The sequence below is a fragment of the Andrographis paniculata genome, unplaced genomic scaffold (assembly GCF_009805555.1).
Source record: "Andrographis paniculata isolate CXL003 unplaced genomic scaffold, ASM980555v1 Contig71END, whole genome shotgun sequence".
In the NCBI taxonomy this organism is placed as follows: domain Eukaryota; kingdom Viridiplantae; phylum Streptophyta; class Magnoliopsida; order Lamiales; family Acanthaceae; genus Andrographis; species Andrographis paniculata.
Window position 1 is genome coordinate 3,223,427 of NW_026137608.1, and position 19,963 is coordinate 3,243,389.

At 31.3% G+C, this 19,963-nt stretch overlaps 1 protein-coding gene across 2 annotated transcripts; it reads right to left on the minus strand.

Moving 5' to 3' along the window:
• Positions 1-6,795: 6,795 nt before the first annotated feature.
• Positions 6,796-10,158, minus strand: LOC127265073 (probable inactive purple acid phosphatase 28). 2 transcript variants are annotated; one of them, XM_051294748.1, is made up of 4 exons: positions 9,871-10,158; positions 9,635-9,782; positions 7,606-8,033; positions 6,796-7,485 (listed from the first exon to the last, which is right to left on the minus strand). In XM_051294748.1, the coding sequence occupies exons 1-4, from the start codon at positions 10,078-10,080 to the stop codon at positions 7,474-7,476; spliced, it is 798 nt and encodes a 265-aa protein (XP_051150705.1). In that variant the 5' UTR covers positions 10,081-10,158; the 3' UTR covers positions 6,796-7,473. The 2 variants fall into 2 exon arrangements, with proteins under 2 accessions (XP_051150705.1, XP_051150704.1); XM_051294747.1 differs by having other exon boundaries at positions 6,796-7,510.
• Between the last annotated feature and the right edge of the window lie 9,805 nt (positions 10,159-19,963).

Below are 19,963 nucleotides of genomic sequence, written 5' to 3' on the forward strand. Positions count from 1 at the left end.
TAAATTTATATTTTAAAATTATATTGTCAAAATTCTATATTTATAGTTCAAATATATTTTTGATCATGCATTCTATGCCAATCGAATTAAATTCAATACACATCTAAAAAGAGATTAAAAAAAATAATCGGTAACAGTAACATATCAAGAAGCATTATATGTTTGTTTAGTTGTACTTCTCTACAGTTTATTTCTTTAAATGAAAATAATAATATATTGTGATATTTTACTTCGTGTTAATTTTTTGTTCTATCATTACCTATATTTAGAGGCAAACTAACTTGAAATATACAAAGTTACAAAGAGTACAAAACTCACATATATAGATGATATGTGACAATTATTAACATCTATAATACCGGCATAGATAATATGCTAAATTATTAAATTCAGCGTGCACTAATATGCATGTATTATATATATATAATATGATTACAGCATTTTCATAAAAGTGATCCAACAAGAGATAACTGATGGTGTGGGATGAACTCATGACTGCGAGGTAATGAGTTGAAAACGTAATTCGTTCAAAAACAAGAAGCAACACATTTTTGTCCATCATCTACTACCATATATGTTGATGATGAACGAAAAAATGTACACAGTCTCGTATAATGGAACACAGACAGTGTACTTTGATTCACTGCAACAACACAGGTGTATCCACGTACGTCATTATCAGTATTCACATCATTTTCGTTACGTTGGTAATTCTTGTTAATTTTTTAAATGGTGGAATTAAAATTAATTAAAATAATTTATATTAGAACCAAAATATTTTTTTCCCTTTTTATTATATTATCGTTCAAGTACCAATTTATTTAATATATATTTTTTATTAGTTATTATTATTTATATAACTATTTATATAAAAAGTATCATACAAATAAAAGAAAGATCAAATTTATGATTTTGAAAAAAAAAATTAAAACTAAAATTTTAAAAATTAAAAATTAAAATAAATAACTAAATAAATAAATATAAACTAACAGTTGAATGATGATTATATACATATCCAGTTCACTTTTACTGGAACGACAGGGTAGTATATCCGATAGTTAAGTTTAAAAAAAAAGGACAAAAATAATACATATTTATAATGATAAAATAGTTGTATTTTTTAAATATTATATTTATAATATAAATATACATATTTTTGAAAAATTTAGTAATAATTAACTAGTATATTTTAGTTTTATATTATTATTTTTATTAAAATATTATCATAATATTTTATCATTTATTTGTCAAAAATAATACTAAAAATCCATATAAATCTTTTATGGTAGATTCGATATTTCCAACAAAAATTCGGCTAGATTAGAAAATTCAACTAAGGTTTTAAAATAAGCGACGAGAAATAAAAATTAAATTCAAAAGAGATAAAATTTCTAGCCCAATGAGTGTATAAGAAACTAGTTTAAATATTCGATCATCAATTTTAAATAATCTTGTTATTTAATTGATAAATTAATTATAAGAATTAGATACGATCATAACGTTCAATTTTTCCTTACTTTATTGGCGATAATGGTACGACCGATTGGCCGCATTCTTAATCAAAGAAATAATATATGTACGACCAAAAATTAATTTCTCCAATTGAAAATATAACGATAAAAATCCAATTTCAAATATTCAATCAATTATTAAAAGATTAAATTATATGATCATGCAACTTCTAGGCTAAACTTGTTAACCTATTTACCACTTTATCAAACAAGTGCACAATTACGGATGTAAATGTTCGATTGACACACAATTGCTAAACCAATTTAAAACTCGGTCGTGATAAAAGATTAAATAAAATAATTTTAGGCATGCATCACATAAATTACATAAACATCAATTTAATAAACAAAATTCAATTAATCAAAATACAATCTCACAAATCCAAATCCGAAATCTAAATCAACCATTGGACTAGAATAAGAAAAACTAGCTACACATACTAAATGAAGAAAACGATAAATAATGATAATCACGATTTTTCGGCTCATCTTCTTCTATTGCTTCCAAATCCTTAAGATATGAAATATATGTGTAAATCGTAATATCTCATCCAAGACTTTTGTAACACCCTCAATTGGCTCATACTGGAAATTCTACCACAACACTATATTATGAGGTCGTTACCTCCTATTTCGGGCTCCACAATACAGTGTTAAGATTAAGATTAACTATAAAAGTGCATTGTTATATAACACAATTTTATTTATGAATATTTATAAAAACACACTGCGAAACAAGAGATTTTTCCAGTTAAAATTTTACATATAATACAACAGATGTAAGTTTACTCACTTAGTCCGTCTCTATATCTCGAGACGTCCTCTCTCCCGGAGGTGCCATGCATACCTGAACCAAATATTTTTCTTTAAAAGCAGTTTATTATTAAATTCATTTTAAAAACTAATGTGAAACATGTCATGTCATACCGTTTAAAATAAAGACTAATCACCTTTATTCATAAAATACGTGTAATGTCATGCTAATAGTGAAAAGATGCAACAAATATATCAAACTTGACAACCATACACATGCACATATATATACATTCGTCAAAGTGAGCAGTCGAAATAACCTTGCCTCCGTAATAATAGGCTTACTGTATCTATCTAAGTGAGCAGCCGGAATAACCTCGGCCCTATAATAACAAGCTCACTAGACCATCACCAATAAATAGTTGGAAAATCCTCAACTCAAGGAAGAACATGATAAACCCATAATAATATAACAGTCATCTGATCACTTCCATATACCCACCATACAACTCCCACAATCAATACATGGATAGCGAACGTTGTCGCCATTAACCACAAGACGCTCCATAGTCTGTGACAGCGAAGATAGGACCCTCATGTCTAGCCCTACCTCATGTAATGTAGTAGAATCCGTGCAACCTCGAATCACCCAAGGGAAACTCGGAAACTCTACTCGTCATCGTGCGCCCTAACGAATTATGTTTGGAGTTTGACATATAATCCTAAACTACTGGTATACCTCACCAGTGATCAGTCCAATGTGTGGAATAACACCTAACACGAATGATTAGACCAAATACGTCTCAACTAAAATGAGTTTAATCTCTTAATGATCGTGCGTCTATATCACCCAATTGTCCGACTACTATCGTTCACTATCGTCAAAGTGTTACGGTACATCGGGGTCGAATACCCTAACCCAAGATGATGCCCTCGCCTAGCATTACCGTATACGGCGAGTAAACGATAGATCCATAAAATATATCCGATAAACTATGCAATATGTGTGTAGCATGTCAAATAAGTGAATTTACCAAAAAGGGCTGGTGAGATAGCTCACATGTCCTCCTTTTCAGAAATTCACCAACGTGATCAAATACGTATATCAAATATCATAAAATGCGAAGTCTCATGCATGCATACGCGCACACATATATATATAAATATCTACATGCACTGACGAAATGATCAACATAATAGCACATTAACATTATAATTGTAATCGCATGCAACATGCATACCTAATTTCTTAAAATTAGATTTAATTCCTTACTGCTTATCTTTTATCGATACTCCCTCACTTTTTGCAATATCACCCAAATCACCTCCAACCTACACTTGTCCCATTATTTACTCAAATAAGATGAACTATATTCTTATTCATATGAGTTACTCCCTCCGTCCCAAACATCCTGCAATATTTCTTTTTTGGTATGTCCCAAACACCCTGCAACATTTTCAAAATAGGAATTAATTAATTATACTTAATCTCTACCCCACACTTTATCCCCTCACATCATCCAAATAAAAAAAATAATATATATATTTTTCTCTCTCTATCACATCACCTAATTTCTAAATTATTCTACTTAATACTATCCACCTAAAAACCCGTGCCAAAAGCAAATGTTGCATCTTGTTTGGGACTGAGGGAGTACTTGTTTATTCAAAAGCTAATTTCTATAATTAGCTCGTCGGGCTTCAAATTTTTATATTTAGTAGAATACGATATTCTAGCTATAAAACCTTTATACCTCATAATATTTATATCATTCGATTATTAAATAAAAATACTTAAAAATATAAACAAACAGACATGTACAATACACTGCGGTTTTCAATTCGGTTTGGATCGATACGAAATTCTCATAATATGATCCTAGGATTACAATAATGCTATTAGTTAAAAACTCGTCGATTAAATAACCAAATAATCAATTATGAATTTACGAAGAATTTATAATTTAAAACCTCAATATGCAAATTCATATTATAATTTATAATTTAAACTTTACATATAGTAAGGAATATAATATACTACCAAAATCGAAATTAAAATCAGACAGTTAAATTTTTTTTTTCTTCGCGTTTCTTCTCCGCTTCTGCTTAAAGGGTATGGTAAATTTGCTCATTTCATTTATTTATTATATATATACTTATATTATTATTATTACTATTATTATTATTATCAACCACCATCTTATCTATTTATTTAAAATATTCTAGCAATCTGGAAGACAATTTTTTATCAACAACTCTTTTACTTCGAAAGTGAATTGCACCCCTCTCAATTCAAATAAGTTTAGATTATCACTTTATTATATTATATATATACACATACTGTGATACCCGGTCCGTAAGACACGCAAAACCGAGTATGTCAGGATCGTAAACTCGCATCACAGGTAACATGAGTGCTTCTATCCTCACTCACGTGCACCCTGACAGCAAGCACACAACTTTAGAGTTCTATTCAATCTATTTAATTTATAAGTTTTTTTCATTAATCAATATTACACATACATTCATCCCTTTAGGGCCAATCTTATTTTTCTAAAGGTTCTTGGCGAAACAAAAATCAAATACCCTTAAATATATATATATATAAAATATTTTTTTCACATATAATAAAATATAAATAATTACAAAATATAATTTTTAGTTTTTTTTTTTTTCCAAAAATATCAATAATACTATTAATATTAATTATGTCTAGTATTTTTTAATCCAAAAAAAATTAAAACAAAAATAAGAGGCCCCTAAATATATATATATTTACCTATAATAAAATATAAATAATTAAAAAATTATATTTTTTAGTATTTTTAGATGCAAAAATATTAATATTAGTTTTGTCTAAAAATTTTTAAAAAATTAATAAAAGACCCTTAAATATATATGAATAATATATTCTTTATAATAAAATATAAATAATTAAATAAAATAATTTTTTTAATATTTTTAGATGTAAAATATCAATAATACTATTAATATTAATTTTGAATAATTCTTTCTTATACACAAAAGAAAATATTAAAAATAGAGTTTCAAAATTTGAAGGTCCAAGATCTAAACTCAAAATTTCGTATATATAACAAATGTACCATCTAACCATAAAATTATATTATCCTATTTCAATAAAAACATCAAATAATATCTATATATAAATATTTTATATATAGCATAAATATATAATAAGGCCCTAGTTATACTGGGCGTCAATCCTCCATGCCATTTGCTACCAAAATTTTCCCTCAAATTCTATTGTTATTTACTTCTATGAAATTCAATTCGAATTATTATTCTTGACAAGTTTGCATGAACCCTTCTCAGTAGGAAGGGTTAATTTGGAAAATCTAACACTATATTGATTTTCTAAATTTGCACACGATCAAATATAGAAACAACACAGGTCTTTATTACACACAAGACAGCTGTTTGTAATAAAGACATGTGTTGTGTTCATAACTACAACGTGCGTTGTATGAGAGTATGTTAACTGTTGTATCTGTTTGTATAAGAATATATCATGTGTTAGTGCATGCGTTATATTTGTATTATATTAACGCATATTGTACGTTGTCTATGGTTATACCGTGTACTAATAATCAGCCTACCGTGTGCTGTTGAGCACTGTAGCTGCCGCCCTTCTCAATATATTCTAGTCATTGAATGTTAATAGAAATTAGCAGACAAGATTATTTTCGTTGGCAAAAATAACATTCGCTTTGAATGTTAGTCAAAATATTGATTCCATAGTTTATAGCTTTAAAACATTCAAATAGGGCTAGCAAAAATTAACCCAACCTGATAACCCGATCCGAACCTGACCTGAAATAGTTAGGTTTGGGTTGAGATTTTCGACCCAATTAATAATTGGGTCAAACCCGTTTAACCCATTTAATTAAATGGGTCAGGTTAAGGTCTACATTTTCGATTTGAAAATAACCCGTCTAACTTGTTTAATTAATATTATTTTAAATTTAAATATATTTTTTAAATTTTATCAATACAATTCAATATTTATGACCAATTTTATAAAAGTAAACAATAAAAAATAAAGGATTGTGTTGTGTACTATTACGTAGTGTTTGTTAATTCAATTATTGAATATCGGTTTCATGATATGAATAAATAATTTTTTGCTTTAATATGTATATATATTATGCATTTAAAAATTTTGTTAGTATAAATTTTAATTTTAAATTAAAATTTAAAATTTTAGATTAAACGGGTTATACGAATTAGATTCGGGTTGACCCGATTAATAAAAGGTCAGATTAAGGTTGCAAATATCAACCCATTTAATTAAGTGTGTCAGGTTCAGGTCAAAGATTTTATAATCCGTTTAAGCTGACCCGAACCCGAACCCGACCTGATCTATTTGCCAGCCCTATGTTCAAATCATGTTTTCATTCTCAACCAATTATTTCTCACACAAAAAAAAAAAAAAAAAAAAAAAAAACTCTCAATATCCCTCAATTGAAGAAAAAAATTCTAAAAAACTGTGCAAGCAACACTATAGATCAAATTGAATAAAAATAATTATGATACATAATATATATTATATTGTTATGAACAACAATAATTATGAATGATACATTCCATGAATCCATCTAAATTCAGTCAATTTTCATTTGAAAGCAATATATCTGAAAGACCTACCCCCTTTCATTCACTCCCTTGTCCTGCTACTGAAATTAAATCAGCCTAAGCAGCAGTTGATACAAATAACAAAATCAACATTGCATGTTCTTAACTATGACTCTCTCTCCCAAAGAATTTGTTCATCAATCTTGCTCATCATCTCATCATCCAGCCGTTTCCATGTCCTGATCCTTTCGACTCCACCCCATGTCCGCTCTCCTTTCTCAAGTTCAGCCAATATGACTCTGCCTCGTCTCGCCCATCCAGCCTTGCCATAACCATGATATCCGAACCCTCCCCCATAGCAAAACCATACTCCTCCGAGAGACCCACAAAAGTCGTTTTTGTGATCATGGCCAATGAACACAGCCTTCACATCTCCCATAGAAACTAGGGTCTCGAGAACTCCTGAGTTTACGATGGAACAAGCTATATATTCGTCATAATGACCAACCACGTTGTAGAGAGGACCTTGTCGAATTTCTGGAATTGGGATGTGGAAGAATGCCAATGAAGGGGACGTGCTTGAATATGATGAAACCACAGGTAGCTTTTGTTCCTGTTAGGATGTCGCCTGCAGCATGTTATTAATTCGAAATCTGTAGCACCGGAATTTAAAGAATTAAAAAAGATTCATCAAGAAATCTAGGCAATAATTAGTTACACTTACACATGAAAAAATCAGATTATTTACCTGAGATTTCTCAGAAATTTGACGAAGCCAATTAAGCTGGGATTCTTTAATCCAATTGTAAGTTCTAACTCCATTAACGGTAGCTCTGTCACCACTGTCAAGGAAATAAAGATTGAGAATAGTGCTATTGGCAAAACTTGAACCTGGAGAACCCCACACTTTAAGATTATAATTTCCAAAGCCATCGATTTTGGGAATTGGGGTCTTTTTGTTGGGATTGAAAGTATCTTCAACTGACGGAAAGGTCTGTGATAGAGAGAAATCCATAAGAGAGAGGAAAGACATCAGCTCTGCACGAGTCATAGTAGATTCCTGGTCGTGGTTTCCAAGCACAGCTGCCCAGGGAATTCCAGATTTTATAACTGGATTAAAAGCTTGAAACAGAGATTCAGCAGCATCAGAAGCACTTGTCCCAAATATATTATCTCCTGTATGATAAAACTCAAGTAAGTCAGCTATCGTGATTCATACAAAAGGATGCAAATACAAAAGACTACTAAATCATCAACAATTAGTAATGAAGCAGATAGTGCATCCAAAGCATTATGAGTTTAAGGCCCTTCAATATATATATATATATATATATATATATAGAGAGAGAGAGAGAGAGAGAGAGAGAGAGAGAGAGAGAGAGAGAGAGAGAGAGAGATTTGGCAGACACTAATATACTCAGCTTGAAGCCAATAGTGTAAGAAAATGATCTATGTTCTCATATGCAATTGCAGGAAATGTGTTGCCAATGGAATGCTTAATTTCCGAAGAATGATTAAAAAGACTTTTAACCCATAAATAACATTGACTGCAATGGTGTTTTGAACACCGGCAATGATAAACACACAAAATTCATTCAAGGAAAGGGAAAAATTAGTCATTGAATCAGCAATTGTGATAACACAGTCAAAGAGCAGCACTTCATTATCACCACCAGGATCGATATTGCATCAAATGAGCCCAGTAAATTATTTTACTTCTTCTCCCCATAACAATAAAATCAAATATCAATTTACAAGACACGCAGGCGCGAACAGGTCTATCAATTAAGACACTATAAGTGCTTGAAGAGCTCCATAAAATTAAAACAAATCATTCTATATCTAACAAACATGAATAATCAACTATAGAGCTCACTCAACAAATCAAATTCTCCCCTGAATCTTCTTTCAGTTGCCACAAGATTAGACAGGTCAAATGTAACAGTAGAGAGTATAATATAGCTTTAATACAGGAAGATTATTTATTTAATATTTAACAGTAGAGTCACATTTAGTTTATAGTAGTAGAGCAAGTTCGGTTTTGTGATCAACCCAGTAATGGAAGTTTTATCCCACAAAATTATTTAAATTAAAAAATAAAATATTTGACTACGCTCCAATGGAGTTCAGAGTGGATAAGCGTCTGGGAGCTTGAGGACGATGTTTTGAAAATAAAGGGCGCTACCAGATATATTTTAAATGGTACGGGCTCTTGTCAAATGCATTTTCCAGAAAGCGGAGCACTATAAAATATAATTATGTACGGACAGATATATTTTGTGAGGTCTTTATGGTTTCAGAAGGCTAAAACAAAAATCTGGGCGTATTTTAATATTACATTTATTTTATTTTATCAAATTAATTTAGAAAATGGAAAAATAATTTAATTGCGATTATTTCTTTATACCAAAAAATTGCATCTCTTTAGAGTAGAACAAAACGACAGCTTTTATTCTATAAGTAGATTGATCTATTTATTATAGAACTCATCCATCGTGTCAATCAAAATTTATATTTATTTTATTTTCTGCAATTTATTTAATTTTTAGCATTTTCTTCATCTACCCTAAGTTTTTTACTACTTCCCTAATTTCTTAGTTTCTTTAGTATCAAAAGAAACTTAATCACGCAGATTATCATGATTGAAAACGAGGACACAAAGGACTGCTAGACATGGAATGTGCGAGTTGTCGGCATTCATGCTTAGTTCCATGAATATCGATTTGGAATGAACGCATTCTCAAAATTAATCAGCGTTAATTAATTAATTAAAGTACCAGTAAATGCGACGAAATCAGGGTTTTCGAGCTGAATCATCCTCTCCAGGAACCGAGACGTGTTCGAATCAGAGCAGTGCTTGAATTCACTGTCCAAAACGTCCCTGCATCGAGTCAACTCTCCATTCCCGAAATGCATATCAGCCACCTAAATCAACAAAATTCTCAGAAAATCGCAAACCTTACGCACTGGCACCATTCCATCCAAAATTATTTACATCAGCAGCTCCATTTACCTGGAGAATTTTAAAAGTTCCATCCGATCGGAAGCGCAGAGGAAGAGGCGCTATCTTCTTAATCCTGACATCGTGGCGGTCAACGTCGAGCTTGGGAAGGATCAAATGCGTGTGAAGAAGATGAAGAGAAGCGAAGATGAGGAAGAGGTAGAGGAAAGAATGGATCCATGCGATTGTGATAGTATCACCGGATTCCATCCTCCCCACCATCTTCGTTTGATCCCAAACTAAAAACCGAACGATAGCAAGCCAGCTAGAAACGATACCGTATTAAGGATGGAATATAATTTTAAAAACGTATTAGTATTCCCCTGTCGTGTTTTCAAAACAATTGGGCACAAAAAAAAATAATTATAAGGATAGAATATGATCTATGTTATACTCCTTGTCTCAACTTAAATGATTTTTTTTTTTTTTTTAATCATTTCGTTTGATTCATTTTATAATATATATTTTTTATTTTATTAAACATAATTATAAATTAATATTATTAAAGTATCATTAATATTTGAATTACAAATATATCATTACACATATTATTATTTTATAATCTATTATAAAATTGCAAAAATATACCTTAAAATAGGGCAAATGGAGTATAAGTTTTGAATTAAAATAAAATAGGTGTAAAAAATATATAGGTCTATTAACGATGTTTGTATAAATAAACAGAAAACAATTGATATAATATTTTTTAAAGAAAAAATATTACTCTTTTTGTCCCATATAAAGAGTAATGTTTATTTTTTGCATGTAAATTTTTTAATATTAGTATTATATTATATTGTAGTAATAAAGACGAAAATACCCGTATTAGTATTGTGTAATATAAAAGTGGTGATATTTGTGTAATATATTGTAAGTTGAAAAAATATTTATTATATTAGGTAAGTAGTACAATTACTAAATTAGAAAATGATACCCTTATTTTAAGACGGAACCTTCTTATGGCACGGAGAGACTATACCTTTTTACCATATATAATTACGAGAATACTTTTGAGAAATAAAGTAAAATGTAAAATGAACACAATTTTACAAATTTTGGTAAATTATCCTTTTTTTTTTTTGTTAGGTTACAATAGTCAGCATGATTCTTGTAAGTTTTTTTTGTTTTTTTTTTCAAATATTTTTTATAAAATATTTAAGATGTGTTTGAATGTACGATTAAAATTGGATTTGTGGTTTTTAAAAAAAAAAAATTTATTTAATATTGTTAATACATTTTTAAACAATCTAATGATCAATTAGTCTAACGATGTCTTCTGTTTTATTTTGGCTATACAATTGACTTGATCAACACATTTTTGAACGATCGGATGGTTTGACAATGTCTTTCACATTATTTTGGCTTGACAATTTACCCCGTTAATATTTTCAATTGTATCTGTCAATATTTTCTATCATACTTTGGCAAGATAATTATGTTGGATTTGACCTCCTGGAATCGACAATTAGCAAGCAAGGAGAGCAAGCAATGCAAACCTTTGTAATATTCCAATTGAGCTTTTAACTCCTTGATAAAATTAATCATGACGAATCCACCTCAACCGATTGGAAAGAAATGTACATATATAAATATGTATACGAAAGAAAGAGTAGAGAGAAGTATAAAATAAAAAGAGGAAAATGTGAAATGAATGTAACGGTGTGGTGTCACGTGGTTGAATTTAAATATATATATATATATATGTAGTTAGGGTGAGTTTAGTATTGTGAGAGATAGGGTAGGAGAGAAAAAAAGAAAGATGATAGGGTGGTGATGGTGATTGAGATAGGGTAGGACATAACAAATGAATAAGTTTTATTTTCATTAGTGAACTTGTTGAAAAACAATATAATTGAGAGTACAATATTTGTAGATTTCCAAAGCTATTGGATAAACATAAAGAAACAAAAGAATCAGAACTAAAATGTCTAAATAGACCAAGTCCTCATGTGGCAAGATTATTTCCACCAAAGTCCCCCATAAACTTGACTCAACTTTAAACGAGCTCTATTTCTATTTTTGAAAATAACAATGCAGGCTCTTCATCATCTATCCGAGGCAAGTTTTGTCTTGGCCACTCCTTCTGTCCGACCCTTTTATGCCTTCTCTACTGTCACCTATTTTATGGTCTTTACTTTAAATGCGTTCACATCGGTTGTAATTTTTTTGACCATCAAAGAAACTCCTTCGTTTTTTTTCCCGCTCCCTCTATTGCACTTCAGTGAAGAGTAGCTGACTACACAGTCTTCAAATGCCTTCAATCGTCCAACCACTTCTGAAACAACATACTCCCCAAGTCACAATTGCTCAATTCTTGCAATAACAGGATAATACTCACTAGATAAAATATCAAACAACTTTTTACCAATGTCGCATCGTCCAACGTTGCCCAAGGTTGGAATACTTTGAGGCCATTACGCTCATCTTTCCCGTTCTTTCAGTGTTACTTCTCATACACATTGTTTCAAACTCACTTCTCAGTGTCGGTAGAGACATTGTCTTGACACAATCATCTTCAACGAACCTAGTTTTCAAGCTCTCTCAAACCTCCATTCCAGTCTTTTTCGGTGCGACTTGCAATAGTAGGTCATCTAGGAGCATTTGAAAAAGGAGTGTTTTTGCCGCCTTATCATTTCTTGCATTTTCTGCTCTCATTTTCGTTGGTTCAATAGTGTCCCAAATTCCTTGGGCTTCCATGATCGCCTCAACTTTGATCGACCAACTCGTATAATTTGTCGATATTAATTGGGGATAGACAAACAATACCTCGATGTTGTCTCTCACCCCGAATGATATGGAACAATCGACATCCTATTGAACCTAGCATATTTGGGCATGCACCATATTAAACCAGGTTACATTAGGCTCTGATACCACTTGTTGGATTTGATTCCTATGATCGAGGATCAACAAGCAACGAGAACAGGCAATGCGAACCCCCATAATATTTGAACTAAACAATTTCTTCCTTGATAAGATTAATCAGGATGAATCCATCTCATCCAATTGAAAAGGAATACATATGTATATAAAAGAAGTAGTGGAAATAAGTCTAGAGATATAAAGAGAAAAAGGTGAAATGCATATATAGTGTGGTATCACGTGGTTGAATTTGGGTATATATATAGTTAGGGTAAGAGAGAAAAAAGAAAAATGATACTGCGGTGATGGTGATTGAGATTGAACAAGAGGGGACATAGCAAATGAATAAATTTTATTTCCATCAGTGAACTTGTTGAAAAAATAAATAACTGAAAGTAAAATATTTGTAGATCTCCAAAGCTACTGGATAAACATAAAGGAACAAAAAAACCGGAATTGGAATGTTTAAAACTATAAAACCACTCTAACTAGATTTTAGAAATAAGAAAGATATTGTTTGAAAAATATGGTCAAAATAAACTGAGTCTTCCAGTGGAAGAATTATTTCCAAAAAGTTATTCTAATGGAACCTCTATTTTATTGAAAAAAAGAAGACTCGATGGCAATTGCAAGAAGGCAACATGGTAACTATTGTATTTATTTTGTGTCTTTAAATCATTGAGAGTGAAGGCAACATGGTAACTATTGTATTTATTTTGTGTCTTTAAATCATTGAGAGTCGAAAAGAAAGACATTTTCAATTGAACATACAATAATCCTAATAAAATTATATTTCGGATCACCTCATTTATGTTTATGTATTATTTCCGTTATTATATTTCTCTTCTAAACATAGAAACTTATGGAGTTAAAAAATTGGCAACATGGTGGGTGACTTCTAGGTTTTTCACATTGATCACTCATCTATTTGACTTCGGTATGGAAGACGAGTAGTCAAAAAAACCATGGCTAGTTCGAGCATGCATACTACAGAAAGTATGGCAACTACAATTTCCACTATAAGAAATAATCAAATATCCACCATGGGTGATCCTAATGAGATAGATTGTCATATGCATAGTCAGCAAGGCCAAATGACATATGTAATCATCATGTTGGAATGTCTATATAGTAATTTTAAGTCTTACAAGAAAAAAATGATGTCTCTCTTTCAATTCTAAGGAATATATAACTCATACAATAGACATACAACAAGATATGATTTTATTATTATTATTATTATTATTTAACAAGATATGGAATTTCTATCTTATGTAAATAATATTATATCAGTAATTTGTTGTTTCGTAGCATAACAAAACATATCTTTAGAAAATATTGCTAACAAGTTGTCAGAAATGCTACAAAAGGTAAAATTCCCACCACATTCCCAAACAACATACCGTTTGGGCAATAACAGGAAAACCAAAACCCATATAAATATACGTCAAGTTTACATGGAAGCTGTTTAGGGTATGTTTACGCAGATAACATCGATATTACTAGAGTTCATATCCCTAATGCCCCCCATATGGTGCATCCATTGCGGGTGGAGTCAAAAGAGATATCCTAGGTGCTATGAGTTCATTTTGGAATGAATATTTAAGCATCTATTAAACATAAATCCCAAAGACCATTCCAAGAAAGGAATGCAACCAAGTATACATTGATTAGGAATTATAGAATATCCAATGAAATTGTCTTCTCAGCGCAAGATGATGCATCTACCGCTGAAAATATTAGGCAGTTCACCTACACAATTAAGTGATTTTAGAAACAATCCTTACTTCAAGATGAAACTATTGTTCTTGTCTTTGACAAAAAAGAAAATTATTTGGTTCATAAATATACCATCAGGGTATTTCTAAACTTCAGAGGATATCAAAGTAACTTTCCATTCCAAAATTTATAATCATATTCCAACTGTGTCCGTGATAGATCTATTGGAAACCAATAAATAACTTGATCACAACTATAGATTTTATAGAGCAAATATGGAAATTGAAGAGTAGGGGCCCAACGACCACCCATGATAAAAACTAACCAACTAAATTATCATAAACATGCACATGTAGTTTTGAGATCGATTAACCACCTATGATATTGACAATCTCATGTAGCCAGTATCCAAAGGGATCATATTAAAGAATATTTTCAAAGATAAAGACAATATTGTGTGATATGGAAAATTCCAACATGTGACTACAATAGATATTGATGATGGGCATGTGCAACAAAAGGAATTAGTTGAGATTTAGCAAATGACATTACAATTAAGTAAGGGCGATCCATACGTATGTCCAAAACTGAAGCTATTCCATTCCAAGTCAAAAAGAAATAATGCAAGCAAGCCATAGAAATCATTGATTGATGTTTTAAAGTCTGTTAAAATACTTCATGTGTTCATATATAATGAGTAACTTAAGATTTGAAAAGGGCAAAGATTGGCTACTTACTATGAAGTCAAGGGGTGACCATACTGTAGATTGAATAATTCATTCACTCACAGTACCAACCAATGTGCACACTTAAGGAAAGGAGATCCATTGGGCTATCAAAGATGGTCATTTGAAGTTTGTGACTTTATAAGCTGAGCAACAACCTTTTACATCAATCATAATAGCCATCGCATTAATCCAACTATCCAGAGAGTCAAGCCAAACTATGGCCAATGATGCCTATAGAGGATATGTCCATGCAAAGAAAAGCAGATTGTGAAGAATGTAAAATCAACATGATGGTATTCCGATTAGACATTCATATGAAAGATATAGAGATTAGCATACGAGAATCGAAGCAAAAGGCTTAAAAAGATGTATAAAGCGGTTTAGATAGATGAAGAAAGAATATATAAAAAAATAATCAGAGATTTAATGAGTAGAAGATGATACCTCATGCCGAAAACTTAGAGTCAAAACAGTGTAAAACATATACAAATAGTATTGCATAAAATTGGGATTGAATGAACAATGCCTATCAAGTGAAAGTAAAAGATCAAGTGGTAGTATAATAAAAAATAACGAGAAAGCCTAATACCCCAAAAGGGTGTGTTTCTCCCGCCCTAGTTTGTAACAGCTCCAAACCAGGGCTGCTCTGCATAGCCGACACACTTGCATAGGGGAGCTTTATGGTTGTGTTTGTTTGTGTTTTTTTTTTTTTTTAAATTTAAAATACCCAAATAATAATTTATTTAATATTTATAATAATTATAGGTTAAAAAATATATATACAATATATATGTCATTTTGTAGACAAGAAATTTTTTTATAATACAAATAGATAAAATTTTAAAATATTTATATTGGATATAATATAAATTCATAATCAAATTATACCATTATTAATTTTATTAATTAAATTTAATACACATTTATATTATTATATTCATTACCCATCAAATCAATACATATCAAAACTCCCCAAATCCAAACCAAACTTACACACAAAAGAAATACAAAAACTCAAAACTATCTTTAAATTCAAATAAAAACCAAACTCAAATCCAAATTTCCCCAAACAGACCTAAAGAAACACACCCTTAAGATATAGGGCACCCAGATATGGAAAAATAAAAACTAATGACCAAAGTGATTAAATGTTTGGTTCAATCAACCAGACGCCTTGCCCTTAAGTGAGAGCCCTTGCCAAACATTCCTAAGGTTGTTTGTTTCCGATGCACATACTACCATTGTATCAACATAGATCCTACTAAGAACAAAAATTTAGATTATTTGCCGAAGAGGGATGAGATGCTTAATGCCTGAAGACATACTAGATTGTGTAGAAGAAAATGTAAAATTTAACCAAAGAGAAAGAGCTTGACAAAATACAAAGGTTGTTAAAGATTAAAAGATCTTCTCTATTGTTTCCAAAAGTTAATTTATTGATGACAGATTTATAATCTGATATTTTCTAGAAAGAAGGGCAATTAGGAGAATTACTTTATAACATCCACCTATAAACTGGTATCACAAGCTTTACATTGACATAAATTGAATCCACTTGGTCAACATTCGAAAAGAATGACGAACATGAGTGGGCTGCCATATACATAAGAGGTGGGTCTTCAACTCCGGACCAAAAAGATTGCCCGAAAAACCCATAAACTTTTATAATTTAGGATAAAAAAAATATTTAATTTTAAAATCTAATATTATGTTAACATATATAGTCTTCTAGTTCTTTTATTCTCTTTCGGTCTATATTTCTAATATATGATATTCTTTTTTTTAAATAAATTTTTGGCGCATCATAAAAATTGTCGAAGTGGTTACCCATCTTAATACTTCGCCTAAACATGTTTAAGTTCAGAAATTTTAAATGACATATAAGTTATAAACAATTTTGCCGACAGAATAAGTTGGATTGAGGCCATGATCTATCATCACATAACACTATGGCTGAATTGAGTAGGTAGGTAGCTGTTGGATTATACTGTAAAGCAAACTTTTAGTACGCTTTTGTATTATTCAATTTCCTTATTAACTGGAATAAATAAATTGTTATTTCACATTGTGTTGCTTTTATTTATGTTTTATATATATTAGCATGTCCACTTATTTAATATTGTAGACAACATGGTGTGTGGAGATCACACAGAAGATCTTGTTGTCAGTTCTTTATTAAATATAAATGGGTTTCACAACTGAGATGGTTATGGACAAAACCATCGGTTTAAGTTGTAGTGTAAACTTGGAATTAGTTTGTCTTGACTATTAGTTTACACTAATGTGCTGCGTCACATTGAAAGGATCACAGTTGAGATATGTTCTTCTATTCTGACATTGAAGAACCAAGATCTCGGTAACTCTGTTAATTCTTAACCTTAGATGAAATAAATTAAATATATGGAATAAATGTTCGTTGCTTTAATTTACCATAAGTGAGAATCCTTAGTGATTCAATATGCTTCGTATTTTGGGCAACTACATTATTCGCATAGTAATTAATTTATTATCATTAAGGCACCATGTCCTGGACATCCAGGTTGATGACATCCCCTTAAGGAACTCAATAAGGATTATTGTATAAACCCTGCAGGTGGATTTAATCCGTACAATAATAAGTTTTGAGTGGTATTACTTAAGGAATTAAAAGATATTAATTAATTAAATTGTCAGAAGATTTAATTAATTAATGGATGTGGAACATCTTAAACATGGGGAATTAATTAAGTTTAATAGAAGCCCAGATTCAATTTGGGTTGGGCTGGGAGTGCAATATTAATTCTTTAATGGAATGAATTAATATTTTATGATTCGAATTATATTCAGGGCTGAATATAGAGATTTGGATCTATAAGGGAGCCCGAGCCCAACACCTTCTAAAGATCCCCGGTCTGGCCCAATTACCTGTTGGGAGACTTATTAATATGCGGTCTTTGTCAAACCCTAGTGACGTTTTTTTTTAAAGAGGCGAAAACCACAGGTGCAAGCCGTCAGCTCTAGGGTTTCACGAAGAGCAAAATTCGTCTCCCTCCGTTTGATAGATCGCCGCCCATCCGGTGTTCGAGCGGGGTTCGGGAACAGTCTGGAAGGTCTCTAGCGGAATCAACCTGTTCGTGATTGCTGTTGGTGGTTCCAAAAGGGTACATCTCCAGTTCATTCTTATAGGAGCATGCTTAGGATCGTTTAATACCATGTATGTACGCGTTGGCATCCAACAACGATCCGTGGAAATGAACAGCCCTCATTCGGCGTGTTCCTACAGTAGCTGCTGCCATGAATCCATGGAATAAGTTGAATGAGGTAGGCGGTTTTGGAGTTGGAACCAACATCAACATCATCACTAACACAAGATTAACAGTATTCATTCACTCAAGAAAGCATTCAATGCATGCCATGATATGATATGAATATGATTATGATTATGCACTCAACTCATCCCCACTTGATCCTTATCTAACTCAATTTTATAGTTATGAAGTTTCTAAAATTTGGTAGTATGTGTCACGGACCGTCTGGTTGTTTCTCAAACACCGTCCGTGCGGCCTAGCAACTTTCGGATACTTAGAGGTTGCTAGTATAACCTTTCTTCGAACACCTTCAAGAATACTCAAGAATATAATCAAGAACATTCAAGAATCGTAGAGAGAAGAAGTAGTGAGGGAAAGTATATGTTATTGCTCTCAACTTGATAATTTACCAATGAGCACTACCATCTATCTACCAACCCCCACCTATTCCATACAAGTTCTAGTTTTATTTACAAAGTCTCAGACTAGCCTCCGGATTTTGGCTTCTTCTCTTGGTCATCTTCGGTCACGGATTTCGGTCCGTGACATATGGAACCTCAAGCAACTCACATTTGGCTCTGAACCAACTAACACACATTTAGTTATAGGCCTCAATGTGACACTAAAGGGTGGGTTTGTTTGGGGGATTGGATTTTTTTTTTTTCACTATTCATCCAATTTTTTCCCCCCAAAAACATCAAATCAAACACTCATTTTTTATTTTTTATATTATACTAAAAATCAATTTTACATTCAAAACATCACATCAACACCTATTTATATCACATCATACAACTATTTAAATTCAAAATTTTTACTATTCAAATCCCAACTCAAAATCCAAACCCCCAAACAAACACACCCTAAAGAATAATTAAAAATGAGGGCAATAATGGTAATAGTTTAAAGAAATAAAATAAAAATAAATCAGAAGTCATGATATAGCACTCATTTTTCTTCCATATTCACAATATTATGAAACAACTCATGTCACAATAACAAGGACAGATCAACCATTTCATTACTTGTTCAAAACATGTCTAACAGAACGACAAACAAAGACCTCATTGAATAAAATGAAAACATATGAGTATTGAGAATCATCCTATCCATATAAACCAACAATCCATATTGAAAGCACACTAAAACACACCTTATTTCAAAAAGTTTGAACTTGTGTACATTCATGCTACATGAACAAATATACCATTACACAAGACATTGAACAACTCAACTTAAATCATCTCCTCTATTGGTTTAACAAATGAAGCACTTCATTTCAAATAACCCTACTCTGGCAAATGAATTCTATTATAGGAACAGATATACATGTATAATCATCTGTTGCAGTAAAAACAGTGCAAGTAAGAATACTTGATCATCACCCTTGATCAATAACTTGGGAGTGTTAATCAAGAGGAGAGATGAACAACACAATATCATGCACACAAAGAGCTTTATCTTTGCCTTTCACTTGATGGCCAGCAGTTGGGGCTACAAGTGCTATAC